This window comes from Anopheles gambiae, chromosome 2 (genome assembly GCF_943734735.2).
Source record: "Anopheles gambiae chromosome 2, idAnoGambNW_F1_1, whole genome shotgun sequence".
NCBI classification, from domain to species: domain Eukaryota; kingdom Metazoa; phylum Arthropoda; class Insecta; order Diptera; family Culicidae; genus Anopheles; species Anopheles gambiae.
Genome location: NC_064601.1, coordinates 103,567,873 through 103,594,153, shown reverse-complemented (window position 1 = coordinate 103,594,153; position 26,281 = coordinate 103,567,873). Strand labels below are relative to the sequence as shown.

At 51.1% G+C, this 26,281-nt stretch overlaps 9 protein-coding genes across 15 annotated transcripts; 4 read left to right on the top strand and 5 right to left on the bottom strand.

The window, feature by feature from the left end:
• The first annotated feature begins 134 nt into the window (after window positions 1-134).
• LOC1277211 (coatomer subunit epsilon) lies at window positions 135-1,555 on the top strand. 2 transcript variants are annotated; one of them, XM_316655.5, is made up of 4 exons: window positions 135-417; window positions 494-768; window positions 846-1,011; window positions 1,087-1,555. In XM_316655.5, exons 1-4 carry the CDS (start codon window positions 319-321, stop codon window positions 1,459-1,461), a joined length of 915 nt encoding a protein of 304 aa, XP_316655.5. In that variant the 5' UTR covers window positions 135-318; the 3' UTR covers window positions 1,462-1,555. The 2 variants fall into 2 exon arrangements, with proteins under 2 accessions (XP_316655.5, XP_061497441.1); XM_061641457.1 differs by having other exon boundaries at window positions 160-417; window positions 846-1,555.
• On the bottom strand, window positions 1,487-4,989 carry LOC1277210 (valine--tRNA ligase). Its single transcript, XM_061641455.1, has 4 exons — window positions 4,721-4,989; window positions 2,471-4,650; window positions 1,760-2,407; window positions 1,487-1,685 (listed from the first exon to the last, which is right to left on the bottom strand). The coding sequence occupies exons 1-4, from the start codon at window positions 4,821-4,823 to the stop codon at window positions 1,635-1,637; spliced, it is 2,982 nt and encodes a 993-aa protein (XP_061497439.1). The 5' UTR covers window positions 4,824-4,989; the 3' UTR covers window positions 1,487-1,634.
• Window positions 4,990-5,663: 674 nt separating this feature from the next.
• Window positions 5,664-8,856, top strand: LOC1277209 (vacuolar protein sorting-associated protein 53 homolog). The gene is made up of 4 exons (XM_316653.5): window positions 5,664-6,611; window positions 6,695-7,205; window positions 7,271-7,549; window positions 7,616-8,856. The coding sequence occupies exons 1-4, from the start codon at window positions 5,822-5,824 to the stop codon at window positions 8,733-8,735; spliced, it is 2,700 nt and encodes an 899-aa protein (XP_316653.5). The 5' UTR covers window positions 5,664-5,821; the 3' UTR covers window positions 8,736-8,856.
• LOC1277208 (uncharacterized) lies at window positions 8,819-9,607 on the bottom strand. Of its 2 annotated transcripts, XM_061641458.1 has the most exons (2): window positions 9,461-9,607; window positions 8,819-9,328 (listed from the first exon to the last, which is right to left on the bottom strand). In XM_061641458.1, the coding sequence occupies exon 2, from the start codon at window positions 9,320-9,322 to the stop codon at window positions 8,897-8,899; it is 426 nt and encodes a 141-aa protein (XP_061497442.1). In that variant the 5' UTR covers window positions 9,323-9,328; window positions 9,461-9,607; the 3' UTR covers window positions 8,819-8,896. The 2 variants fall into 2 exon arrangements, with proteins under 2 accessions (XP_061497442.1, XP_316652.5); XM_316652.5 differs by having other exon boundaries at window positions 8,819-9,592.
• A 1,040-nt stretch (window positions 9,608-10,647) lies between these two features.
• LOC5667143 (serine-rich adhesin for platelets) lies at window positions 10,648-18,126 on the top strand. 5 transcript variants are annotated; one of them, XM_061646127.1, is made up of 4 exons: window positions 10,687-10,781; window positions 10,878-11,112; window positions 12,904-13,390; window positions 13,481-18,126. In XM_061646127.1, exons 3-4 carry the CDS (start codon window positions 13,285-13,287, stop codon window positions 17,083-17,085), a joined length of 3,711 nt encoding a protein of 1,236 aa, XP_061502111.1. In that variant the 5' UTR covers window positions 10,687-10,781; window positions 10,878-11,112; window positions 12,904-13,284; the 3' UTR covers window positions 17,086-18,126. The 5 variants fall into 5 exon arrangements, with proteins under 5 accessions (XP_061502110.1, XP_061502111.1, XP_061502113.1 ...); XM_061646126.1 differs by lacking the exon at window positions 10,878-11,112 and having other exon boundaries at window positions 10,648-10,781; XM_061646129.1 differs by lacking the exons at window positions 10,687-10,781; window positions 10,878-11,112 and adding an exon at window positions 11,119-11,651.
• A 729-nt stretch (window positions 18,127-18,855) lies between these two features.
• Window positions 18,856-20,219, bottom strand: LOC1277206 (splicing factor C9orf78 homolog). The gene is made up of 4 exons (XM_316650.5): window positions 19,913-20,219; window positions 19,732-19,846; window positions 19,498-19,655; window positions 18,856-19,431 (listed from the first exon to the last, which is right to left on the bottom strand). Exons 1-4 carry the CDS (start codon window positions 20,038-20,040, stop codon window positions 18,945-18,947), a joined length of 888 nt encoding a protein of 295 aa, XP_316650.3. The 5' UTR covers window positions 20,041-20,219; the 3' UTR covers window positions 18,856-18,944.
• LOC5667140 (ribosome biogenesis protein SLX9 homolog) lies at window positions 20,219-21,159 on the top strand. Its single transcript, XM_001688882.2, has one exon. It carries the CDS (start codon window positions 20,220-20,222, stop codon window positions 21,084-21,086), a length of 867 nt encoding a protein of 288 aa, XP_001688934.2. The 5' UTR covers window position 20,219; the 3' UTR covers window positions 21,087-21,159.
• LOC5667139 (uncharacterized) lies at window positions 21,153-22,850 on the bottom strand. Its single transcript, XM_001688881.2, has 5 exons — window positions 22,684-22,850; window positions 22,505-22,623; window positions 22,255-22,442; window positions 21,533-22,173; window positions 21,153-21,468 (listed from the first exon to the last, which is right to left on the bottom strand). Exons 1-5 carry the CDS (start codon window positions 22,848-22,850, stop codon window positions 21,246-21,248), a joined length of 1,338 nt encoding a protein of 445 aa, XP_001688933.2. The 3' UTR covers window positions 21,153-21,245.
• A 103-nt stretch (window positions 22,851-22,953) lies between these two features.
• LOC1277204 (armadillo repeat-containing protein 6 homolog) lies at window positions 22,954-25,279 on the bottom strand. The gene is made up of 4 exons (XM_316648.5): window positions 24,839-25,279; window positions 24,459-24,752; window positions 23,910-24,381; window positions 22,954-23,842 (listed from the first exon to the last, which is right to left on the bottom strand). The coding sequence occupies exons 2-4, from the start codon at window positions 24,741-24,743 to the stop codon at window positions 23,208-23,210; spliced, it is 1,392 nt and encodes a 463-aa protein (XP_316648.4). The 5' UTR covers window positions 24,744-24,752; window positions 24,839-25,279; the 3' UTR covers window positions 22,954-23,207.
• Window positions 25,280-26,281: the final 1,002 nt, after the last annotated feature.

Below are 26,281 nucleotides of genomic sequence, written 5' to 3'. Positions count from 1 at the left end.
CAAATTATTTTTTGAAGAAAGCCCAAAAACATGCTTTAAATTTACCGTAAAATGAACTTCCGATAAAACCGTTTGCATTCTATTCCGTTGCTTTTGAAACGCCGCACGTGAACATGACTGTCAAACGATTGTTTTGATTCCAGCACGAGTTGTCACAACATTCCGCATGATCCAACCGATTTTTCTGTACTCATACCATTCCACGTCATTTTCAACCACAGAAAGTGTTCGGAACTTCCAAAATTTTGGAACCAAATATCAACATTCCCGGCCCGTTTCAAGATTTCCAAACTTCCTCTAATCTATATCGCACGCACCATGAACCGAAACAACGAAGTGTCTGAGCTGATCGATGTAGAGAACGCATTCTACATCGGCAACTACCAGACGTGCATCAATGAGTGTAACAAAATATCCGTACGTGCAGCAAAGCACGCACACACTCCGTTCCTAGCTGTGATACTAAAACCCCCATTCTTACCGCGTATTGCAGAAAGCCTCACTGGAGAAGGACATCTTCATGTACCGGTCGTACATCGCGCAGCACAAGTACCGCGTGGTGCTGGACGAGATCAAACCGTCAAACGACACGCCACTCCTTGCCCTGCGCTACCTGGCCGAGTACATGTCCAACAGCGCGCGGAAGGAAGCCATCGTGTCGATCTTTGATGAAAAATTCCAGGGCGACATCAACGAGCTGCACGTTGTGTGGATTATCGTCGGCGCAATCATTTACTGCAACGAGGAAACCTACGAAACGGCTATGAAGTGAGTGCAGACATCTTTCGCACCATCTCGCCATCCTGCTAATCTCTTTTCTCTCTTTTTCTGCTCCTTCCCCGCAGGGTTCTGGTGGGAAACTTCAACCTAGAGTGTCTGTCCCTGCACATGCACTGTCTGCTGAAAATGTCCCGTGTAGATCTAGCGAAGCAGGTCGCAACCACGATGCAGGAAAAGGACGACGATGCCACCCTTACGCAGCTGTCCCAGGCATGGCTAAACATTCAAATCGTAAGTATCGCACTAGTAGCACGTGTTGCGCCAACCGGCTCACGGGTAAAACTGTTTGTTCTACCTTACTTGCAGGGCGGTGAAAAGCTGCAGGATGCTTTCTTCATCTTCCAAGATCTGTGCGACAAGTTTTCCCCCACACTGCTGCTGCTGAACGGGCAGGCCGTGTGCTACATCGGCCAGCAGAAGTACGACGATGCGGAGCAGGTGCTGCGCGAATGCTTAAACCGCGACCCGAACAACTACGACACGCTGATCAATCTGCTCGCCCTGTCCCAGCAGCGGGACAAAAGCAGCAGCCAGTTTAGCCGCTACCTGGCTCAGATACTGGACGACCACAAGGGAAGCAGCCTGGTGGCGGCGTACAACAAGCGGCAGGCCGAGTTCGACCGTCTCGTGCTACAGTTTGGTCCGTCGAACAGCAAACCAATCGACGAGATAGTTGCGTAAGGTAGTGAAAGTGTGCTCTCCCCTGTGTGCTGCGTATGTTTAAATGTATTCCATAAACTTTTTAATTGCAAAATAGTTCTGCCTCTTCAACAAATAACACTGTCTGGGTTCTCACACAAACGTAGCAGCATTCTGACTAGGATTCTCTTGCGAGAAATCAAACACAAACACACTTAGGAAGCCATTTTTAGCATCTCTTCCCGCTGTTGCTGCAATCGATCAAGCTAGAGGAAAACAGAAAGGAAAAGAATCTGCGTTAAACTTACATTCCTCGGCCACCTTCCACTTACAAACGCACCTTTTCCTGATGCCGTTTCTGTACACTTTCGCTGGCCGACCGTTTATACCCTTCGTTTCCAATAGTCTTCAGCAGCTTCTCAATCTCTGCATCCAATTTCGCCAGCATCTTTCGGCTTGCCTCGGCACCGGCACCATTTGCGCCTCCGCCCGACTCGGCCACAATTCCAATTAAACAGTCATGCGTTGGGGCACCCTTCACTACGTACTGCACGTTGCCGAACAACCGTTCGTCCGAATGCAGTACGACTCCGTTGCAGTGCGTTAGCTGCTGTATTGTGTCGCGCAGCACGTGCAACTCGGCGGCAAGCTTGGGCGCTTTGGCGTATATGTGCAGAATAGGATTGTGTTTGCGCACGATCGGTGGATTGTATTCGTTTTTCGCTTGCCTAATGTGCTGGCATATTTGCAGCACACACTCAATGCTTTCTTCCACCGTGGGGTCCACCCAACCGAGTGCCGCGTCGTGGTCCAAATCCACGGCAATGGATGAACTCGCGGCGCATAAATGCGTTAAAAGCTCTTGCGCTAGGTACGGCGTGAATGGTTCCATTTGGCGTAAACCAACAGTGAGGCAGTGTTTTAGCACGGCACAGTGCAGCGCTGCCACAGAAGAGCTTTCCGGTTTCATGTTGATTTTTGTCGTTTCCTGAAAAAAAAACACATATTTTATAAGTGAAAAACGTCCCACGGATCAAACAAGCCAACTTACCAAATAAACGTCACAAAAATTGCTATAAAAAAACGTTTTTAGTGCCGCCGTTGCCAGATGAAAGTTGTAACTCGCAAACGCCTCTCGGCACTGCTGCACCGTGTTCCCGAGTCGGCTCAGTATCCATCGATCCATCAGCGGCATTCGATCGGCGGTTTGCCGTAGATCCACTGTTTGATCTAAAGTTTTCCCCGCATCGAATCGTTCGGCACATGCCAATGTGTATCGTGTAGCTTGCCAAATTTTGTTAAAAAATAGCTTATTGGTATGCGCTTCTTGTGCGTTAAAATGTATGAAATGGTTCTTCACGTTGGCTGAACACAGCGTAAACCGTAACGCATCGATACCACACTCCGGTATACCGCTGGGGAACATTTTGCGCTGCCCGGCAAGGGATTTCCCCAGCTCCGCCTGGGACAGTACACCCCGCCGGTGCGAATCTTCCGCCTCCGCCTGTAACCGTTCCAACGAAATGCCGTGTATGACATGATCCGGCTTGATCACATTGCCAAGACTTTTGGACATCTTTCTGCCAAACTCGTCACAGATAATGCCATGCAGTAGAACCCTTTCGAACGGCAGCTTCCCCGTCAGCTCCTGACCTAGCATAACCATGCGGGCGACCCAGAAGAACAGAATATCGTGCCCAGTTTCCATCAGCTGCAGCGGATAATGGGCGGGTGAAACGTTTCCCGGCCATCCGGTCGACGAAAATGGCAGCAAGCCGGAGGAAAACCACGTATCCAGCACGTCCGGATCCTGCTCGATCGATACCGCGTCCTTCGCAGCGTTCGGTTCCAGCGCTGCAAACTTTTCGCGTGCCTCCTCCTCCGATCGTGCCGCTATCCATCGCTCCTTTGCACCGTCATACCGGACACAGTACGCAGGGATACGGTGGCCCCACCAGAGCTGCCGCGAAATGCACCAATCGTGACAGTTGTCCAACCACCGGAACCACTCCCGTTCGAACGTGTTGGGCACTATTTCGAGCTTGCCCTCCCGCACCGCGTCCATCGCTCGCTGTGCCATTTCCCGGCACCGTACGAACCATTGCGGTCGAAGCAACAGCTCCACCACATCCTTGGACCGGGAGCAGAGCGGCAACAGCATCGTGTGTGGCTTAATGCCACGCAGCAGCGACAGTTTCGCCAGATACTCCAGCAAAGCTTCACGCGCTTCGTACCGCGGCATGCCGGTGAAGGGACCGAAATGTTCCTGCACCCTTCCCCGCTCATCGATCACCTCGACCGTGGCCAGATGGTGCCGGCGACCCAGCTCAAAGTCGAACCGATCGTGCGCGGGCGTTATCTTGACCGCTCCCGTCCCGAACGATCGATCGACCGCGCCGTCAAAGATGAGCGGGATCTCCTCCTTCCTCACCGGATGCCACAGGAAGGTGACCTTGTTGCGCAGATGCGAATAACGCCCGTCGTCCGGATGCACCGCCACGGCTACATCACCCAGAAACGTTTCCGGCCGGGTCGTCGACACGACGATCTCTTCCGTCGATCCCTGCACCTTGTACGCTATGTCCACCATTCGCCCGAACGTGACGTTACGGCTGTACCCCGGCACGGCTATCTCGGTCGGGCCGCTAATTTCTACATTCTCCACCTCCACGTCGGAAATGGCCGACTCGAGCGTGCAGGACCAATTGATTAGCGAACGATCGCGATAGATCAGCCCCCGGTCGAACAGCTGCACGAACGCTTCCTTCACCGCGACCGACTGGTGCGCATCCATCGTGAAGTACTCCCTGCTCCAGTCCATCGAGCAGCCCAGCTTCTTCAGCGCCCGCCGGATGCTGTCTTCCTTTTCCACCTTCCACTGCATCACCTCCTGCAGGAAGCGTTCCCTTCCGAGATCGTGCCGGGTGAGGTTTCGCTCCTTCAGCAGTCGCTTTTCCACCACCACCTGGGTCGCGATGCCGGCGTGATCCATGCCCGGGATCCAGGTGGTCCGTCGGCCGGACAGGCGGGCCTGCCGCACCAACGCATCCTGTATGGCGCCGGTAAGCGCGTGACCCAGGTGAAGCTCTCCCGTTACGTTCGGTGGCGGCAGGAGCACATTGAATGGTGGGGCGTTGTCGCGTGTCTGGTTGAATGCACTCGGCAGTTGAGGTGTCGTTCCCGATTCGCAGCTTCTCTCCACCTGTGATGGTTTGTATGCCGAGGCAATTTCTATTCAGCGAGAAAACGGTGTGTGAAGTAAAATTTGGTAGAAAAAGATGTCCTACTCCGTCCGTCTTACCCTTTCCAGTTCCGTATTGTCGCAGGATAACACTTGTTGCGGTTCGGCCACAGCCACCGGGCCAGAGTGGCGGTCCCACATTTCGTCGGAAAACACGGAGCATTTTCCCGAGCCCCGCAATTGTTATCTCATTTGCCAGCGAAATCGTGTGCTTCGGCGCCGCAAAGACCGGCCCATTTCAAAACACACACGTCCTGTGTTTACCTTTTTTTGACACTTACAACCATACTGCCCGAGTGGTAAAATGTACCAACAAATGCAATTATGCAATTTATTTTATTTTTTATCTGAATACCACATTTTTTCAAAGTAATTTTTCAACACGTGTTTAGTGTTAATGATGCATTTTTTTTAATCTACCAGCATTGCACAATAATTGCCGATTTTTTTTTAAATCCTTCCTTACTACAGGTATTCCTCGATAAGCGCCATATTCGAAATGACCATATTATACGGACGTCACACGAAGCGTAAATTCAAAAAGTTTACGCTAGATTTGTATGAGAGAGCGTAAACTTCCTGTCAAAAGATTTTAGGGTTGTATGGCTGAAATCCAGTTTACGCCAAAGTTTACGCTTCGTGTGACGTCCGTATTATACGTGGCTAAAAATCTACCACTTCAAGCAAAATTATACGAAAATAAGCTATAATTTGACTGAAAACCTCCAAATTCAACTTACGCTAATATCCGAGATACGCTATTGTCTCCGGTCCGCATTAAGTTTACGCTTCGTGTGACATCCGTATTATACGTGGCTAAAAATCTACCACTTCAAGCAAAATTATACGAAAATAAGCTATAATTGGACTGAAAACCTCCAAATTCAACTTACGCTAATATCCGAGATACGCTATTGTCTCCGGTCCGCATTAATCGCGTATATCGGGGAATGCCTGTAATCTTGATGCACTGATCACACCGCCGACCCATTCACCTTGCTCTATGAGTTGCATATTGTTTTGACAGCTGAGTGTGTTGATATTACGTGTAGCTTTAACTCGGGTGCAGGACCACAGAGAATTTGCTGATACGCAAAGAATCAGCAAATTCGCCCCCACCCCACATCCCACAAAAAAAAAACCCACAGCAACATTCCAAACATGAACCTAGTCGAGCAGGAGCATGACGCGAAAAAGGATCACATCAACGAAATCGTCCTGTCCGAGGACGTGCAGCGTGCCATCGAGCAGGTGCTGCAGAGCTCCGACCCGCTCGACCAGCCCGACTTCAATCCGACCGACTACATCAACCAGCTGTTCCCGAACGAGCAGTCGCTGTCCAACATCGACGAGGTGATCGCGAAGATGGAGTGCGACATCAGCCTGATCGACGACAACATCCGCAGCGTGGTGCGGGGCCAGGTGAACACGGGCGAGAATGGGCGCGTTGCGCTGAAGGAAGCGCAACAGTCGCTCACGCAGCTGTTCTCCCTCATCACCGACATCAAGAGCCGGGCGGAGAAGACCGAGGACGCGGTGAAGGAGATAACGCGCGACATCAAGCAGCTCGATTCGGCCAAAAACAACCTCACCTATGCCATCACCACCCTCAACCATCTGCACATGCTGGTGGGTGGGGTGGAAAATTTGAAGCGCCTGTCGGAGCGGCGCCAGTACGGCGAGGTGCTGAACCCGCTGCAGGCCATCATCGAGGTTAACCAGCACTTTCAGCAGTACTCGGAGATCGCGCAGATCCAGACACTGTCCGCCCAGGTGCAGCAAATCCAGTCCGAGCTGGCCACGCAAATTACGGACGATTTTAAGAACTTTTTCTCCCCGACGAGCCACAGCAACGCGAACCGGATGACGCTGACGCAGCTGAAGGACGCGTGCCAGGTGGCGTCCGTGCTGGACAAGCCGGTGAAAAAGAACATCCTCAAATGGTTCATAAGTACGTACTGGGTTGGGGTGGAGGAGGGGGAACACACATCAGCATTAAAAACTAACGCTACAATTTTGCTCCACACTTTACAGACCTGCAACTGCAGGAGTATGTGCAGCTGTTTCACGAAAACCAAGACATTGCCTGGCTGGACAAGATCGACAAGCGGTACGCCTGGGTGAAGCGCCATTTGCTGGACTTTGAGGAAAAGTACGGCACCGTCTTCCCGCCCGACTGGGAAGTGTCCGAGCGCATCACGGTCCAGTTTTGCACGATAACGCGCGAGGAGCTGGCAAAGATTGTCGCCCGCCGAAGGACGGAGATCGACGTGAAGCTGCTACTGTTTGCCATCCAGAAAACGGCCAACTTTGAGCAGCTGCTCGACAAGCGGTTCAACGGCACGACGCTCGTGGAGGCGACCAGCGAGGAGGTACGGCCGGAGCGCGGTTCCTTCAGCAGTCTGATCGGCAGCTGCTTCAAGCCCTACCTGGACATCTACACGGACAGTATCGATCGGGAGCTGACCGCGCTGATCGAGCAGTTTGCGCAGGCGAATCAACAGATGGTCGTGCCGAAGGAAATCAATCCAGGCATCCTACCGAAGTAAGTGCTTGCTCATGGAAGGGAATTTTGTGTTCGTGTCTTAAGAACCGCATTTCCCGTTTCAGCTGCGCCGATTTGTTCGTATTCTACAAAAAGTGCATGGTACAGTGTATGCAGCTGAGCAACGAAAAGCCAATGTACGATCTGGTGCTGCTGTTCAAGAAGTATCTTCGCGAGTACGCTGCCAAGGTGCTGGAGGCACGCATTCCCAAACCGCAGCCACCGAACACGACCACCTCCTCGATCAGCTCCAGCATGTCGCTGCTGACGAAGGACTTTCAAAACCTGTCCACCGCCGCCGGCCAGGTGATACACAACTTCCTCAAGGAGGGTGAAACGCCAAGGTAATTACAGTGGGGCTGGCTCCCTCAATTTGCCTGCCGAGTAATCACATTGATTCCCTTTTTCAGGTTCTCCTCTGAAGATATGCGCAAGATTTGCTACATTCTCGCGACGGCCGAATACTGTCTCGAGACCGTGCAGCAGCTGGAGGACAAGCTGAAGGAAAAGATCGACAAGCAGTACGTCGCGAAGGTAGACCTGTCGGACGAGAAGGACGTCTACCATCGCATCATTTCCAACTGCATCCAGCTGCTGGTGCACGATCTCGATGCGGCCTGCGAACAGTCGCTGCTGCTGATGACCAAGATCGCCTGGCACAGCATCAGCAACGTGGGCGACCAGAGCGGCTTCGTCAACCAGATCATAACGAATCTCAAGCAAACCGTCCCCGTGATACGGGACAATCTGGCCAACAGCCGCAAGTATTACACGCAGTTTTGCCACAAGTTCGTTAACTCCTTCATTCCCAAGTACATCAACACACTGTACCGGCTGCGGCCGACCTCGTCCGGCTCGTCGTCCGCATCGGGCACGGCAGCGTTGGTCGCCAGTGCGTCCAGCTCGAGCCTTTCCGAGGGTGGCGCCAGCGGTGGTGCCGCATCCGGTGGGAACATTCTCGGCTGCGAGCAGCTCCTGCTGGACACGCACAGCCTGAAAACGGTGCTGATGGATCTGCCCTCCATCGGGTCGCAGGTGCAACGGAAACCACCCGCCAGCTACACGAAGGTCGTCGTCAAGGGCATGGCAAAGGCGGAAATGATAATTAAGGTCGTGATGCAGCCCGTCCATCCGGCGTCGCTCTACATCGAGCAGTACCTGAAGCTGATGCCGGAAAGCAGCGTGGTAGAGTTTCACAAGATACTGGAGATGAAGAATGTGCGCAAGATCGAGCAGCAACAGCTGGTGGAAGCTTACAAGCGGGCTTGCCCGCAGCTGCAGCAGCAACCGCCGACGTCCTCGGCTACCGCTGGCAGTCAGGCGGCGGGCGCCGAAAGTGGCAACAGCACGCAGCAAAGCAACGAACCGCCCACTTCGGGCGGGAATTCAACGCAATCGCAGCAAATTGCAGCGGCTGCAGCCGCAATCAGTGGCGCCGGTTCCAGTATTATGGCCCTGGGAGACTCGCTAATGGACAAGGGAAGAATTAAGAAGATAGAAAATTTAATCAAAAATCGGTTACCGAACTAGTGCGGCTAGAAATCCCATTTCCCTTGGTTTCCCTTACGCATTCGGTATCTGCCCATAAATACATAAGCTTAACAAGGGTGATGTACGTTAATAAAATAATCAAACATCTATTTAAATGGAACAGCAGCACCGTTGTACCTAGTCCATTTTTCCCCAACCGCTCACTTCATCAGCATGTAAACGAACTCCTCATAGTTAATCCTCCCATCACCGTCAATATCGGCCTCGGCCAGTAGGTCCTCGAGCTCGCGCTGCGTCAACCGCTCGCCAAAGTTTTGCATCACATCGGACAGCTCGTCAACGGACAGAAACCCGTCCCCGTTGCGGTCGAACACTTTAAACGCGGCGTACAGCTCCTTCTCGTCGACCGGTTCGCGCGATTTGTTCTTCATCAGTGCCACAAACTCTTCCCACTCGATTCGCCCATTGCCGTCCGAGTCGACTTCGTACACCATCTGTTCCAGCTCGGCCATCGTTGGGTTTAGTCCCAGCACGCGCATCAGATCACCGAGCTCGGTCGTCGAAATCGAACCGCTACCGTCGCGATCGAACATTTCAAACATTTCCCGGAACTGTTGCTCCTGCATCTCGGACTGTTCGGATTCGGTCATCATGGTGGGTTAATTTGGGGTGTAAAGATTTGGATACAGTAAATTTTGCCCAACGGTACGGTATGTTATATAAAACACTAAAGTGAATTGATCATCGGAAAAGAAAATGCTTACTTGGATAATATGCAAAAGAGCTGCTTCATACTAGAAATAACGAACTTTATGGGAAATATTTTAAAAAAATCCTCAAAAAATTTCAATTTGTCCAACAGCTCCCAGCAGCTTCCTACACTGTGCGCAAGTTTCGTTCAATCGCACCCGTTCGACAAATCGAGCTTTTTTTGACATTCGAAAATCACTGCCTCTCGCTCATTTACTAGAGGACACGACACGAACACGACGTACTCAACGAAGAACGAGCCACCAAAGAACAAGACAATAATTAGAAAATCTTTAAGTATGATCTTTAGCGAGGATTCGCTACAACTAATCCCATAAACAAGAACATAGAGCGAAAATAAGACTTATCTAAAAAAACGAAGGAATACAGTTTTTTGGGCTCGTCTCACGATTTATGCACCGTATCTCATAGATTTTTGGTTCCTTCCCATAATTTAGTGGTATTTTCCGATTGGATATCAATACAATTGAACCAAAAAATTCTGTGAAACGCCCAAATAATCGTAGGAACACACCAAAAAAACATAACAATTAATTCAATAGCATATATCACGCCAATTTTTATGTTTTGGCCATTTAGTTTTTTCCATTAACACTGTTGCATATTAACACACCAGCGCAAGCTATTTGAAGGTCAAACACCCTTTGACCTCTCTGCTGGGTCTGTCCAGCAATATCAGAAGTCATCCGGAATCGCCCGTCGTCGAATTCGTCCGGGTTCACCCGGAGTCGAAGTCATCCGGAGACCCGCCGACTCCGATTCCAATCGACTGCGATCGACTCCCACTCCGGACGACCTCGGAAGACTCCGGACGACTCCAGACGACTCCAACTCCGGGCGGAACTAGCGGTTCCCATTTTAGTAGAGTCCGAATCGGACTAACAATAGTCGGAGTCGGATCGAAGTCTTGGATGCTGTTTTATAGAAAGATCATCGCTAGTCAAAAATCCTCATTCCTAAATTCAAAAACCATCTTTTATATTGATTTGTAAAGAGTCTTTGAGCCTTTTGGTTTCATTCGCCTCTGCAAAAAATCAAAAATCCTCGCCAGCGAGCAATATCCATCTCTTCCTTTTTTAGACCGTTTGCGAGCTCGCGAACTGCAGTAATTTGCCGCACGAGAAGGAACGAGAGGTAGCGATTTTCGAACACGTCAAAACCCCACTCCATGTTGAACGGGTGGTCGCGGCCGACGATGGTGTAAATCGGTGACAGTTGAAAACATCAACACACATCAGAAAAAGAGCACCACACACACAGAAAGGGGCCAGAGCGTGGTGTATTATCGTCTCGTCGTACCCAAATTCAGAGATGGTAAGCCTCTGCTGCTGCTGCTGCTACTACTGATGTTCTGATTTTCTGTGCATCTTCGCACCCGGTACGGGCGCGGAACAACCACACGTGTCGTAGCCGTGCTGTGTCGTGCTAGAGGCGCACTGTGTCACTGTGGGGTGTGTTTTGTTCCCGAAGAGTGCAGCTCCCCTGTCGGTGCGACCCGAGCTCCCCCACCCCGCTTCGGCAGCACTGCGGCCCTAAAGGTGTTACGGAGGCCAACAACCACCAACTACTCCTTCCAGGGTTACTCTTTCGCCACCGTGTGTCGGGGTGTGTGTGTGTGTGTAGTACCACAATAGTGCGATCATTGGTGCGTACTAGTCCTGCGTAAGAAAGGTGTATATGTGCCTTTGTGTGTCCGTGTCTGTCTCGCGTTTCTAGAAGGAGCTTCCGAAAAGTCGATAATGTGATAGCCGCCGACGTCTGTCTCCGTCTGCTGCCGTTGGTGGTGTTAGTAGTGGGGTATGATGTTGTCCATCGCCTCGATCGTCTCTCTCGCTCGTTGCTAGCACGCCACACCCTTCTGCTTTCCTTTATGCTCTCGGTTTTCGTCCTTGCAAAAACCCCATCTCGCTGCAGCATCCCCCCGTCATCATCATCATCATTGTCGTAGTATGTGTGTGTGTGTGCGTTGATTCCCCGAGCGTACTGACCTATGCTCCGTATGTCAAGTTTTGTTTAGAGAGGGAGAGAAACGTTTCATCTCTGTTTCGCAACATACGATCTGTGGTCGTCGCCGCCACCACCGCAGCATATGTGGCCCGTAGTGAAGCATATCCAAAGCATGCTTGGATAATCGTCTTGCCCATCCAGTCGGTGTGGTGAATTTAGCGAGGACAACGTAGGCAGGTCGGTGTACCCGCAAATCTTGTGTGTGTATGTGTGAGTGAGTGTTTTTTTTTTGCTGCTGCCGGGTGATTGAACATCATCCCCTTTTCGCCGTAATACCCCCATGGGCTTAGCTGTGTGTGTGTGTGTGTGCGATAGTTTCTGGTCGGAGAGGGAATGGGAGTCCTACTTAACGAACAAAGGAGTCGATTGATGTTCCCAATTGCATTGAAACGGTGGTGCAGTTGCACTTTCCTTCGATGTGGCCTGGAGCATTCCGATCTAAAGCAACGCAAAGCTCATCCGTACCAACGGACATGACAAAATGATGCCGATCTATTAAAAATAGAATATCAAAAAAATATTTAAAGTCTAATAAGAATTGCGGGATTGTTGGATTTCAGTGGTTGAATATACAACAGAACCGTTCTTCTTGCTCAAGATAAATGATGGGAGAAGCGCAGTGTGCCATGCAATCTTCAAACCCCAGCCACGACCACATTCACCCATTGTTCGACCAAGCATGAGAACATAATTGAACGTATCTTAATTGAATTACTTATCGTGTTTATCATGCCCTCCCTCTGGCCTTGCTTGCTGATGTTGCAAAGAAAGAGAGAGAGCATATATTCCAACCTCCCTCCACCCAGTTTCCAGTCCACAGGCAGCAGCAGCAGCGGCGACGACGAAGACGAATGCATGCGTCGAGCAAAACCGTAGGACAGTTGCGAAGGAGCCATCGTTTGAGTGTACTAGTGGTCCACCACCACCACCACTGCCTATTGTTCTTCCAGCGGGGTTGAAGACGGCTGTTTGGCCGGAGGGTGAAGCAATCGAGAGAAAACGGTTTGTGCTCATTCTCATTCCCCGGAGAGAGCATGTTAAAGTTTGCCCGGAGAAGAGACACCTCCTCCTGCTCAACGCCTAGCCGTACACGGCGGCCACAATTTCGTTCATTCATGCCCGTTTGCGGTGCCCCGTGCTACGCATGAAGCCCACTTTTGCTGCTGCTACGCCGCCGCGAGAATGGTTCTTGCTGCTGCTCTTGCGTACGAGCGAGCCTGCAGCAGTGTGTGCGTGAATACTATCAGCTGATGTTGCGCTCCGGTGAAGCTGTTCGGACCTTGTTTTTTTCGTTTTAATTACAGTCTAAATTTGCTAGCTGTCACTGGGTTGGGTTTCAGAAAAAAAAGTGTAATTAAATGTAAGAAGGGGCACTTACTTTTGTTTGGCAATGGTTTAACTGGTTTTATTTTGTTTCGTTTTTTTTCAGAGCTCCAGCTAATGCGCACCACCGAGAACTACCATTAGTTACGGTAACCTGAGACCGCTAGCGCTAGGCGCTAGATTGTAAAAGCACAATTCGTCTGCTCCACACGTCTGCGAAACATCAAGAAGAAAGAGAGAAGCGAATGAAAAGCAACGAAAGAAACAACGCACCCATGAAAGATTAACCAACAGTCCGTGCGCAAGGGGCAAACTTAACTACGAGCGTGTTGCAGCAAGCGCAAGTGCACGACACAATCGGACAGAACGAATCTTACGTTCATCTCTCTTGTCCCATCACAATTACAACTCAGGTCGTCTCAGGTGGTAAGCAACCGCAAACACACACACACACACACACACACACACACACACACACTCACACACCATGAATCGTGATTGCGTCGTGCTTGGTGGCGGCCTGGCCAAGCTGAGGGGGCAGCCGTGGAAATCGTTCATAGAGAAGATAGCGAACGGGTCGGCCGCATTCATTGGTAGGTATCTGAGGCCTTTCTTTCTCTCTCTCTCTCTCACACGCAAAAAAACACATCTCCTCATTACCCTTTTACGCCCGCACCCAACAGTGGACAACGATGAGGAAAGCGTACCGGGGCAGCAGAACCACGGGAAGGCGCACGCAGCCCCGGCGGGACAGAACAGCTTCCCGGCACAGACAAAGCATGGCAGCGCGGGCAGCAGCAGTACCGCCCGCACCGTGCAAACGGACCGGCAGTGGGGCAGCGTGATGCGGCTCGACAAAGCGGACATGGGCCTGTACGGCATCTGCCCCGAGACGGACCCGTTCTACGCAGTGATCTGTGATATCTGTGGCAGCGTGGTGAAACCGCAGGGACTGCAAAAGCACATGACCAACAGGCACCACTCGCTGATCAACCACACGGCCAAGCTGAATGCGAACGGAAACAGCAGCGCTAGCACAACCGCGGCCACTGCCGCTGGTGGCAAGGGTAACAACAGCAGCAGCAGCAGTGCGCTGGCGGAACAGCACCTGGGCAGCTACGCCGCGAGCGACAAGACTGAGGGCGGTATGCTGCGGACCGGCGAACTAACGTCGGGCGGCCGCACCGACGGCAAAACGGTTTCCAGTTCCTACGACGAGCCGGCGCTCGAGCCGGCCGGCCACAACAGTGTGCCACCGCTGAAGGTGCGGTCGTCGGGCAGCGGCAAGGTGAAGAGTAAAAGCGCCAAAAACGCGTCCGGCGCGGGCTCGTCGTCCTCGTCGTCCACCTCCTCCAAATCTGCCGCCAGCTATGCCGGTAGTGGCAACAGCAACAGCAACAACAACAGCTCCCTTGCGTCCTCCTTTTCGAAAACGTCCATCTCGGCGGCGCCGCACGGGACGGGCGAGAGTGCGGCCGAGCTTGGGCGCGAATTTACCGCCGGCGGTGCGATCGGCAGCAGCGGCGTGCCGCTAGTGCTGATGAGCAACTGTTCCGGCGTGCTGGAAAAGAAGGCCACGTTTGCGATCGCGGCCGGCAGTGAGGCTACTTCCGCCGCCGCAGCCGCCGCACCGAAATCATCCTCCAAGCGTGGCTCGAAGCAGGCTTCCTCCTCCTCCTCCAGTTCCTCGCCATCCTCTTCGTCGTCCTCTTCATCCTCGTCCTCCTCATCCTCCTCCTCGTCGTCGAGCAGCAGCACCAGCAGCAACAGTAGCACCAGCAGCAGCAGCAGCAGTTCCGCCCCAGCACAACAGCCAAAGACGTCGTCCTCGTCGTCGGATCGGAAGGCGGCGGACAGTGCCCGATCGCGGGACTTTGACCCGGACCGGCACTGTGGCGTAGTTACGCCGGACGGCAAACGGCACTGCACGCGTCCCCTCACCTGCAAATCACACTCGCTATCGCAGCGTCGCGCCGTCCCGGGTCGGAGCAAAACGCTGGACAAACTGCTGGCGGAAATGCGCGGCCACGGTATGGCGGGTGGGGCGACCGCCGCGAAGGACGATGCCGGCGGGTTCATGGAGGTGGTGGAATCGAACAGCAGTTCGTCAACGGGTTTCGAGGACAGGCGGAGCAGTGCGGCCGGTGAAACCACTGCCCGATCCGCCTCCCTGCCGACTGGAACGCCAGCGGACGGTGGTAAAAGCTCACACCACTCTTCGCACGGTTCGTCGTCCGGCAGTCAAAAGTTACCGGCGGGTGAGGGCAGAACCGAACGGTCGAAGCATAAAACGTCCTCCCGGTCACACAGCTCGACGGGTGGATCGTCGAGCCAGTCGTCAAAGTCATCCAACGTGCACCATCGGTCCAGTTCGCTGAAGTCGAGCCAGTCGAGGGACGGCCCTGCCCAACAGGCCCAAGCAAACGCCACCGCCCTGCCTGCCACAATCCCCCAGCAGCAGCTCGGGGGGCTATCCCAGCAGCAGCAGCAAATGGTCATGCCGAACACTGGTTCCGAACTGCTTGCGTCACAGTTTCCCAGCGACGATCCGGTTGCCACGGGTGCGGTCCTACCCGAACACACCTCGATTGTAATGGATCCGAGTACGAATCTCCTGAAGCTGTCCGTCGCTCCCGATGGGAGCGATGGCAGCTCGCAACAGTACGGCGCGACCAGTCTGATGCAGGCCGACGGGTTAACGGTCACCCTTCCATTATCTGTGATATCCTCAATGAATCTGGGCGGTACGAATTTGCTCAACATGGCGCACGGTGCATCGGCGGCAGCAGGGACCGGCGATGGACAGCTCGTTTCCGGTGCAGTAGTCAGCACAGGAACCGGGCCGAACGCAATGCTGCCGCCCGGTGTGGTTGATTGCGGTGCCGGGGGTGAACAAACCGCGTTCATTCCTGCCGAGCTGATAGACCAGATTCCGCTCGTTGCAGCGAACGGGACCGAACTGCATGATCCGAACGCGGCCTACCGGTTAGCCACGGCGGCAGGAGCCGCCACAGGGTCCGCGAATGGGCTGGGCGATCTCACGCTACCATCGTACAGCGATCAGATCAACTACACGCTGCAAACGATCGCACAAAATCTGGCCCAATCGGCCGACGCGGTACAGCAGCAGCAGCAGCAGCAACAGCAGCGTCAGTCGTCCCAGGTCGATTTGGTCGACAGTATCGATGATATCGTGCCGACGATAAACCTGCTCCCGACCGCAACCAACCCGCTGGTGCTGCCGCAGCTGCAGGGCGATCTGGCGGACTCGATCATCCTGACGCCGAATCAGCTCACCAGCCTGTCGCTCGTCGAGCAGCACTTTATCGACAATCTGTCCGGGCTGAAGACGGAGCTCGACCCACTGACCGTGAACAGCCCGGTCGATCTGTCCAAGCTGATGCTGCTCAAGAAGGTGGACGAGGAGTTTCTCAAAGAGCGGCAGCTGCAGCAGCAACAGCAGCAGCAACAGAGCTTCCCGATCGAGCAGCTGGACGAGGGTGGGCGGGGCGTTAAGATGTGGTACAGCTCGCTGCCCAAGCCGCTGCACGTGAACAACTTCCAGCTACGCCGGCTCGCCGGCGGGTACGCCATGAACCGGAAGCTGCTGAACGTGCGCCGGAATCTGCTGCAGGAGACGGCGCTGGACGGGAAACGGTTAACGTCGCCGAGCGGTACGACCGGCACGCCCCACTCGCCGCTCGGGTCGGGCAGTGCAAGGACCGGGATTGGTGGCCGCACCGGGAGCGACATACTGCTCGCTTCGCTAGCATCCCCAACCGGTGCCGGCAGCAAGGCGAAAGGGATCGATCCGACCGGCAGCATGAACGGTGGTGGCTTGGGAAGCCCGGGCAGTTTTGGTGGTGGTGTGGGAGGAGGAATCACGGGCGGTGGGCTGAATCGAAGCTCGCTGCTTCGCGGTCAACGGCGGCTCATTCTCACGCCGCCCCAGGGACAGACGGAGAAACCGTCCTGCCTGCAGAGCAATGCGTACTTCAAGAGTCTTATCTCGTCGATGCAACAAACCAAGGAGCAGCAACAGCAACAGCAGCAGCACGGCAACAGTGTTGCGGCAAAGACCGAGGGTGGTAGTGTTGCTGGGTCGGGCAGCGTGCCACCCGAGCGTACGATGCATCCGCTGAAGAGGAGTGCTTTGTCGCTGACAACGCTATCGAACAAGCGCATGAAGATCATCAACAACCTGCACAACTCGCCGGTGCCGCCGCCGGTACTACTGCAAGGCAGCAGTAGCGCAAACAGCGGAAAGGTAAAGTCGAAAGTATTATAATTGCTGCTCATGCTGATCATCATCCGCCGGATGATGGTGCCTGTCGACGTCGCCGTCGCCGCCGCTGCCGCCGCTGCTGGTGATCCTAAGAAGGGGAAGAAAGGGCGCAAACCGCTGGTCCGCCGCCGCTAGGGCCGGTCGGTGTGTTGTAGGTTAGAAACCAAAAGTTTGCACGCAAAGAAGAATCCGACTGGCGTACTATCCGACTATACAGGCCTCTCTGCAAATGGCAAATGGTAAGCCGGAGCCGGAGAAGAGAGGCATAAAAGACATTAGTGCCGCGGTACTGTTTAAATTAACACCTTTTTTAACCAAACGCTTTTTCCCATAAACAAAAACCGTACCTAGGGGACAACCTTTTCTAACCAGGTCTAATTCAAACCTGGTGTTGCATTATCGAACAAGTAATACATAGCTATACGAAACAAAATATGGATGGGGAAAAACACAGGATCACCAGGAAGACCCCGTATCTACCCTTTTCATCGGTACCGATGGAAGTTCTAAACGCTTTTCCACACTTTTCATCGTATGTGCGTACGTATTGATGTATGTGTGTGTGTGTGTGTGTGTGTGTTTTTTTTTTGGTAAGAAATATGTAAACCAACATCCCACGGCTATTCTTCGCCCTTTCGTGTGTCCCAGCGCGAGTGTGTGTGTTTGTGTGTGCGTGTTTGTATGCATGTAAATTGTTGCCGAACGCTGCAGGGCAAAAGCAAGCAGCAAAGCTAAACATAATTTAGGCTACTATGATTTATCAGAAAGCGTAAGCATGTGCGTGTATGCGTGTGTGTATGTGTGTAAGGGTCCTACGGCAGAGTGCGGCTCGTCGGATAGGCGCTTTCTTCTAAGCGAAGGAATCCGTTTCAAAGGGAGTGTGATAGCTAGTTTTTTTTAGGTTCCGGTAGTTTCAACTTTAACGTATTTTTAGGGCTATTAATGCAAGACTACATACCTACTTTAAGTAACAATGAAACAAACAATAGTTATCGAAAGAAAGAAAAAAAAAGAAACACAGAATCTAGACTACACAGAGAATAACATAGACTGCAAACATTGTTCTTTTGACATTGGTTGAGAAACAAATGCAACTAGTAGTATAAAGCATTACAAACATTACAATAGTTCGGATCCAACAGGTTACAGGTGTTGCGTCTAGAGTCCACGGCTGATGGCAAATAAAGTTAGTAAAATAGCAGATGCGCTTACAAAATAATAAAAAAAGATAAACCAAGCTAGAATAAAGCCGGGCACAAAACGGAAATCCACTGAAGGTAGTACACCAGGCTGGCTGTCCGTTGAAAAGATTTGTAAAGTGGGATTAACCCGTACATCAAAAGACTTCAACGATAGTGAAGAGATGAAACCGAATGGAAGAGGAAGTAAAGACTTGAGCGCTTGCAGTTTAAAATCCTATCGGAAGAACAAGAACCAACCGTTGTCAGTGATGGCGCCCCATAACAAAAGATAAATGATTGCATTGAGCAAGTTTCGTACATCTCTACTACCGACGACCGTTGGCGGGTGAGATGTTGGTTACTCTCATTGCCAGAGTAACTCTGCCCGTGTGTATGCATGACTGAATTTATCTAGCTACGAGTAAATACACTTACAATTGTCTCAAATTGTCAGTTTCCCGGTCCAAAACCGCTCCGCGCCGGTTGGTATGGTGCAGGTGCAAGACCACTTCCCATCGTTCGTTGACACAAGTTTTCGCTTCAAGGTGTGTTCTCAATATCTCAACTTTAAAATGCTATTAATAAACGGTGGTTCAATCAGTATCCTTACTCGTTACGCGTTGGCTTACCATATTCATTGTTTAAAATTAAAAGTATGTGCCCCAACCTCCAGGGCCGCTCTCAGTGGCGCCGGTATTGCTTCTTGAACTTGTCGAAATGATAATCATCGGTCGCTTTCTTCGGCACACGGTCATCGTGCCGCTGGTCGCGATGATCCTCCTGATAGCGGCGCTTGGCCGGCGCAGGATTATCGATCCGATAGCGATTGTGCTGCATAAAGTTGACCGCCATGTTCGAGGGCACAAAGTGCGACGGGAGATCCTTCTTGCGCTGCTGCTCCTGCATGTACTTGAGCTTGGCGTCTTCGGTCGCTTCGATGTTTTTAATTTTCGCCTCAATGCCCAGATCGATCTCCGGGATGCCGCTCAGCATCTGGTTGGACAGCATCTCTTCCGAGCGCTGGGAGGACGTTTGGCTAAGGTGGGCGGGGAGCGAGAGTAGTGCCGCCTCCTCCGGGCTGAGGTACTTGCCGGACGATTCGCCCTCCGCCTGGTTGTCCTGCTCCTGCGCGATGCCTTTCCGTTTGCCCAGCTCCTCCTCAATGTATCTGGTAGGAAGTGAGGTTATTTTTTAAAGAATGGATCTTTCCGGTGAAATATTTCACACTACTCACTTCATCATTTCTTCGTCTTCGTCCCTTTTATTTGTTTCGGCGGAGAATTGTGTCCCTATGCCCGTGTCGTACGGGTCTTCTACTGCGGCCTTCAATTTTCCCGCCTTCAGTGCCTGCATGTTGACCATCCCGCCAGTTTTTATATTAAATGGATCTTTCTGTAACAGAGAATGGATTAATTCAAACCGTCCTTTAGTATCCGCTTGTAGGGATGAGCTGCTCTAGCATACGTACAACTGTAATCTCCTCCTCAATGGTTATTTTTTTACCCGCAGCCAGGCTTAGGATGTTAACACCGTTCCGTCTATTGCGCAGCTTTTGTCGCTCCTTGGTTTCCTCTAGCTTTGCTCTAAAAAAGACAACAAAAGCCATTGTTTCTAGTTCTCTGTTGTTGCAGTTCAATAAAGATGCTTACAATATATCAGCTTCTGTTTCTTGCTCCTGCTCATCGTCCTCACTGTTGGAAGGTTTCCTTTGTCGAAGCTGTTTCTTCCCCTTCTTTTTAAACTCCACCTTCACTTGCGGCTCTTCACTTTCAGACATTTTGTTCGGAAATGTTACAAATACTTTAAAGAAATAGATATTTCCCTGATTTATTGGGAGAAATCGGGAAAAAATCACAATGTAAACAACAGCACTGCGAGCAACACAAACAATCACTTTGACACGTGCGACCAAGATTCATACATATGCAGTATGACGAGCTGTCAAAAGTGCTTTCTATGAACCAACCCGTACACCTTCCATCAACAACACGCGCATGGTTTTGTTCGGGAATCAGCACGTTCAAAACAAACCTTTTTGCACCGTTTCGCTACAGCCAGCATCCAAAGTCCCTGAAATCCTTACAGAAAAAAATGGGAAAGATCAACAAAAAGCTCCCGAAACCCAAACTCAACGCGAAACCGTCCGATGATAGCGGCAAAGTGAAGGGCCCGTTTCCCATCTACCGATCGACGCCGGTCCAGCTAAATGGTCCCGAACCAACGAGCTTCAAGATAGTGGAAACCAAACCGAAACAAAAGCATGGCAATGCTCCGAAACGTACGCCGGCAGAAAAATCGGCAACCAAACCATCGGCCACCACACCTCCCGCAGCACAAGAGCTTGAAGACGAAGAAGGAGTGAAAACGAAAAAGCTACGCAAGCTGGCCATTTCCCGCCTGTCCAAGAAGGAGAAGAAACAGTTCCGCAAGGAAGAGATGCTCAAGAAGGTGCAACTTACCAAGCAAGCGTTCAAGCAGGACAAGGAAAGAAAGAAGCGAGAGCAAACGGCCGTCACCGGCGACATGAGACCGCTGCTGGATGCGCTACCGTCGCTCGACTCACTGTTCGAGGTGAAGACGGCGGCGACGGTGATGAAAACGGGCGTCCCCAAGTACGACCGGAAGGCGGAACCGAAAACGAAGAAGGAGCGCCGTACCCAGCGCATGAAGCAGCGCAAGAAGGAGTTCCTGAAGCGGTGCAGCACCATCAAACGGGTACTGAACGATACGACGTTTAAGAAGGATCCCAAGAAGATGATTGCCGATCACATCAGGAATACGCGCCGCGAGCAAATGGAGCTGCTGATGAAAGGTGCATCGTGATCGGGTGGGAATGGGGAGGGTTACATTAAACAATTTGTTAAGGCTGAAATATAGGAACACGTGCGATAAATAATGCTTACGTTTGTTTTTATTGTTCAGTGATTCCTTTCGTTATGTTGGCAGTGGTGGTCCCTAAAGGGTGATTGTGGTGTGTTCATCTCAGCATGGCCGGTTCATTCGCGCAAACGAAGATGCAGCTGCTCTTGGAGGATTTTCATCTGTTAACGCAATTACATTACGCTGAACACGTTTCGTGTCGTACAGGAAGCAATGTATCGATAAGTTATCCGAAACGAGCATCAGCATCAGCGGTACTGGTGTTTGCTCCTGTTGCTGATACATCCTATGCAGCTCTCTAAAGTGAAGCATTCTTTGGGAGGATCTGCAAAAAAAACAAAATTACATTAATAAATCCGATAAGAATTCTCTTCAAACGTTCCCATTACCTTCGTACAATGATTCGGGCAATTGGTAACGGTGGGAATGACTTCTTGAATGTTTGAGATTCTGTTGCAAACAAATCAAACACTGGCCGTAAATCGTTCTCCTCTGGCGGGTCAACGGTTCGCTCAAGCCAACGGCCCTCCTCGTTTAAACTGTGCACAATATCGAACCGATCGAACATTCGTCGAAAATGCTCGATTCTGGAGAACCCATCGGAATGGTCTTCGCTGGCGGACACGTTATCCGGTCTGTGTTTCTTGCTGGTCGGTTCGTCCGTGCTCTCTTCACTCTTTGCCGCCGGATTGCGGATAAGCTTGCCGTACCGCTGCATTGATCTTCTGACCGTTTCGTACAGCTTGCCATCCTCCTGCTTCGGATACTTATCCTTCCGTGGATTCGGTTGGTTCAGCATTTCGTACAGATTGCCCCACACGCACCGTTCTTCGGCCGGCGGAACATCGTCCAGGTTGGTCGTACAATATTTTCGTCCACGCTCATACCGTAGAACGTAATAGCCGGAACGGATCAGAGTAGAATAAACCTGATACTCCTCCAGCGTAAGTGACCCCGGATGGCCCAGCAGCAGACTGTAGCCTTGCTCGATTGAAACCACCACTCCGTTCCATTTTACCATCAATCGATTCTAAAAGCAGAAGGTAAAGAAGCAGTCAGAGAGAGAGAGAGATAGACAGAGTTTGTGACGGCCACGGTGAAGATCGCTTACCATTTCCATGAGAAACAAACCCTCGTAACACTCCACATACTTGCCGGTGGAATCTTCGTACCCGAACGATTGCCACTTGCCCTCCACCCTGGTAAGCCGTATCCGGCGGTGCTCGCTTTCCCAAACACCTTCCGAAAGGCTTTCCGTTTTGTTCACCCGTTCCTGCGACAGTAAGCAGCGCAGTTGCTCTGAAACGTAGGGCAATGTTTTCTTTAATCTCCGCTTTGCGGTTCTATTTACCTTTTCTTACCTTTCATGCGCTCCAAATCTGCCTTGCGCGTTTCGTCAAAATCTTCCAGCGAGACTAGCTTGTTGAACTGTGCGTTAACCTCGTAGGATTCGGTGTGATGTTTGACCATATCTTGGCCACTGTGAAGTGGACGAGCAAACTTGTAATAAATTGTATGCCTTGCCAGTTTTTTGAATTACCTCAACAGTCCATGCGTTCCCTCGCTACAGCCAGCCATCCTGGACGGACACGCTTCCACGCGACAGAAAAAAGGCCTACTGCTGCTCACTATATGATTTGCAAACACGACCACATTTTGAATGTTTTGTAAACAAATGCTGACATTTAAACCGACACACACACACATAGGCAACACCAACAAGAATTATGATTTGATTTGAAAATGGTTCAGTTTCCGATTTTTAAACTTTTTTTACATTTTCTTTCGTTATTTCAACAACTCAATCGAATTTGTTTTAGTATACAAGTATATAATGCGTTGTTATGAGAGAGGTTAAATTTTATAAATAATTTTTAGTACGAAATGTATGTGTGTGTGCAACACTCTCAAAAACAGAAAACGTTAACCTTTTGATTGGCGGCAGTACAAGCTTTGTCTGTGCGGGCGGTGCGGATGATTAGATTGCGATATTACATGAGTACATAGTACGTGTGTGTATATGTTGAGTGATGAAACATGATGTCGAACAAAATTGCCATCCCATTAGTCGTTCTTGATCTGAATCTCGGACGTTGCTTTCCACTCCTCGTTCAGGTGCACCTTGCAACCGAGATCCCTCAGAGCCGACTTTACGTCGTGCGCAATGCTCGGATGATCCGTCAGCGCCTGATTCAGCACATCCTCAATCCCCTGCGCCACGAACGTGTCGCACTGGTCGCGCGATCGCGAAACCATGTTCCGCACGGCCCACGCCCCATTCCGCTGGATGATCTTGCTCGTGGGATGAATTTTCATCGTCTGAATGATCGTCTCCGAGATGCCCGTCTCGAACAGCGCCCTGCTATTGGCCGGATCGCGCAGCGCCAGCGTCGAAATGCACGCCAACGCGTGCCGCGCGAACGTTTCATTGTCCTTGTGGCGGTTCAGGGCGGACTCGAGCAGCGGCGCCGCACCACACTGCACGATGTGCTGCTTGACCGTATCGTTGCCGGCCAGCGCTTTCAGAAGCTTGCACGCTTCGCGAATAATTTTCATCGACTCGGGGAACTCAACCATCGCGTCCAGGATGAACTTAAGCCCGCCGGCTTCCTCGACCGTCTGGCAGAGCTCGTTGCGCACCGTCAGGGAGGCGATCGTCAGCATCAGGTCGCTGAGCGTGTCCGGATCGGATTTGAACTCTGAAATTGAGCCATAAAGCGAAGTCATTAATTTCGTAACGAAAAACAAACAATTAGTAACACCGACTAGTAAGCAGTTGGGTGATTTCAGTCAACGCCTCCGCAGCCAGCTGGCGGGCATGTTCGTGCGCCTTGCCAAACTCCACTCGGATGTCATCATCCAGTATCAGGTACCGGAACAGTGCGCAGGTATTGCGAATCACTTCCGGCTCGTTGCGCCCCAGAAACGGCTTGAGCGTCGGAATGGTAAGATTTTCCTCCATTATCGTCTGCCGGTTCATTTCGTGCAGGATGCACGCCTTTTGCAGCCACTTCAACAGCTCACAGGCAACCTTCGCGTCGGGGGCGGTCTTTAAGTGCTTCAAAGCGACGGCCAACGATTCGTGGCAGAACACGTCGGGCTGCTTGTTGATAATCGCATTGGCCGCAGTGAGTAGCTTCAGCAAAACCTCCTCATCCAGTTTTTCCTCACTGTTCAGTCGTTTTACGATGTGTTCGTAAGCACCCAGTTTTGCTGCCAGCACCCGATGGGGAACGCTCTGCAAGTAAAGGGAGGAAATGTTACCCTGGCCGAAACGATCACCTGGATTTGCTTCTTCCGCAACCCATTCATTACCTGTTTGCACTCCTCAACAATCACAGCCAAGTGCTGACAAATCTTCTCCGTATCAGCATCGTTCGTTTCGGCCAACCGCTTCAATTCGTCCACACTTTCGTTCAGCAACGGCACGCCCGTGCTGGAGTTCACGTTCAGATCCTTTATGATGTTGCCCAGATGGATGCCTTGGGCCTCGAACTGCTTGATCGTTTCCTCTCTCGCCTCCTCGATCGACATGGAAAACTCGACAATGTTTTCCTTCACCACATCGTCGAACGTTTCCTGCGTGATCACTTTGGCCATTGCGATGGACTGTGGGGCGATGGGGGAGAGAGAGATTAGATAAATGTGGAGCAATACAAACGGAATAATAAGAGCACTGCCAACGGCTGGCTTACCTTTGTCTTTGAAGCAAGAAAACCTACTGGAAATGACTCAGTGTAACCCACGCACAAAATGGAACACTGCAGAAAGGGAGTTTTCGGTGCTTGTTTTGTTCAACTTTAACACGATGAATGTATTTGTAAAGTAATAAAATTTGAGAAGAACCAGGCAATGGACCAATTTAAAATTAAAACCAGTGAATAAATACAATTTCGCTGGCAAAAACAAGGCCTGCTAAACTTTCACTCTTCGCCGTCTGCGGAGTTGACGGAACAGAAAGAAAGAAGCACGATCAAAACAACAGACACACACACTGACAGTTTTGGGACACATTCCTACTCAAAACAAGAGAATTTGAAACTAGTGATGGTGCAAAACGACTCCAAAGCCGGAGCCGGCTCCGACCGGCTTCAGACAATTTCGGAGCCGGCTCAACTGCAACGGCTCCGGAGCCGACCCCACACCCACGGCTCCGGAGCCTAAACCTTTTCAATGAAGTTTCAATCGAGAAATCCCGGAAATAGCCGAGTAAGTCATGTTTAAAGGAAACAAATCGATAAGTTTTGAACATTGTTGAGAAAGACGAGACAAACGAATGCTACACAACGTCATGCATGTCAATACTGCCCAAGCGCCACAGATTAAGCTTAAACGACTGGAAAATTGAATATCCATAGAAAAAAAATGAAAGCTCCACAGCTTCATTGGTTTGATCAATAGATGGCGTATTAAAACTGATTATTATATTGCTATCCTTTTCTTGCAATGTGTTTCGACAAGTTTCATCTTATCATGACCTATATAGCCTTATAACTTTCTGAGCAAAAATCTATATGAATGGTCGTGTGGTCAGATACGTGGGTATCAACACCAACGACCATTACTCAAATCTCACTTGCTTCAGTGCTGGTGGTTTCCGTTGGAGTTTAGTATTTAAACAATCGTATCGCCGTTCTAGTTCTAGCGATGCATAACTTCAATGCGAAACCATACAACAGTACAGAGGAGATGAGAAAGCTCCCCTCCAAGCGAGGAAGCTCAACTGGTTGGGGGGTATCCCATCAACAGAGAGCGCCATCAGCTTTTTTTGCTATTTTTAGAATGCATGAGTCGTTTGCCGTCTGCTAAACGAAGTCTTTCTATATTCCGTTTAGGTAGAGAACTTGAGTCGTTTAGAAGCCGTTTAGTGGTCGTTTAGTGGATTTGTGGCACTTGGGTGCAATCACATCGGGTGTTAGCTTTCACACTTGCAAGAAGATAAATTCGTTTTTTTGCGCTAACATACAATGCCGTCTCTATTGAACCTTTAGGGGCGCCACAAATGTTGTCCCTAATTTTTTAAAGAATTGCCACGCAACACGCCTTGCGAACTACGTTTACAAGAGTCGATTTATTCGTAATTGGTATTAGCACTAAGCCGCGGAACTGTGAATTCGGGAGAGACGCAAAATTGGCTG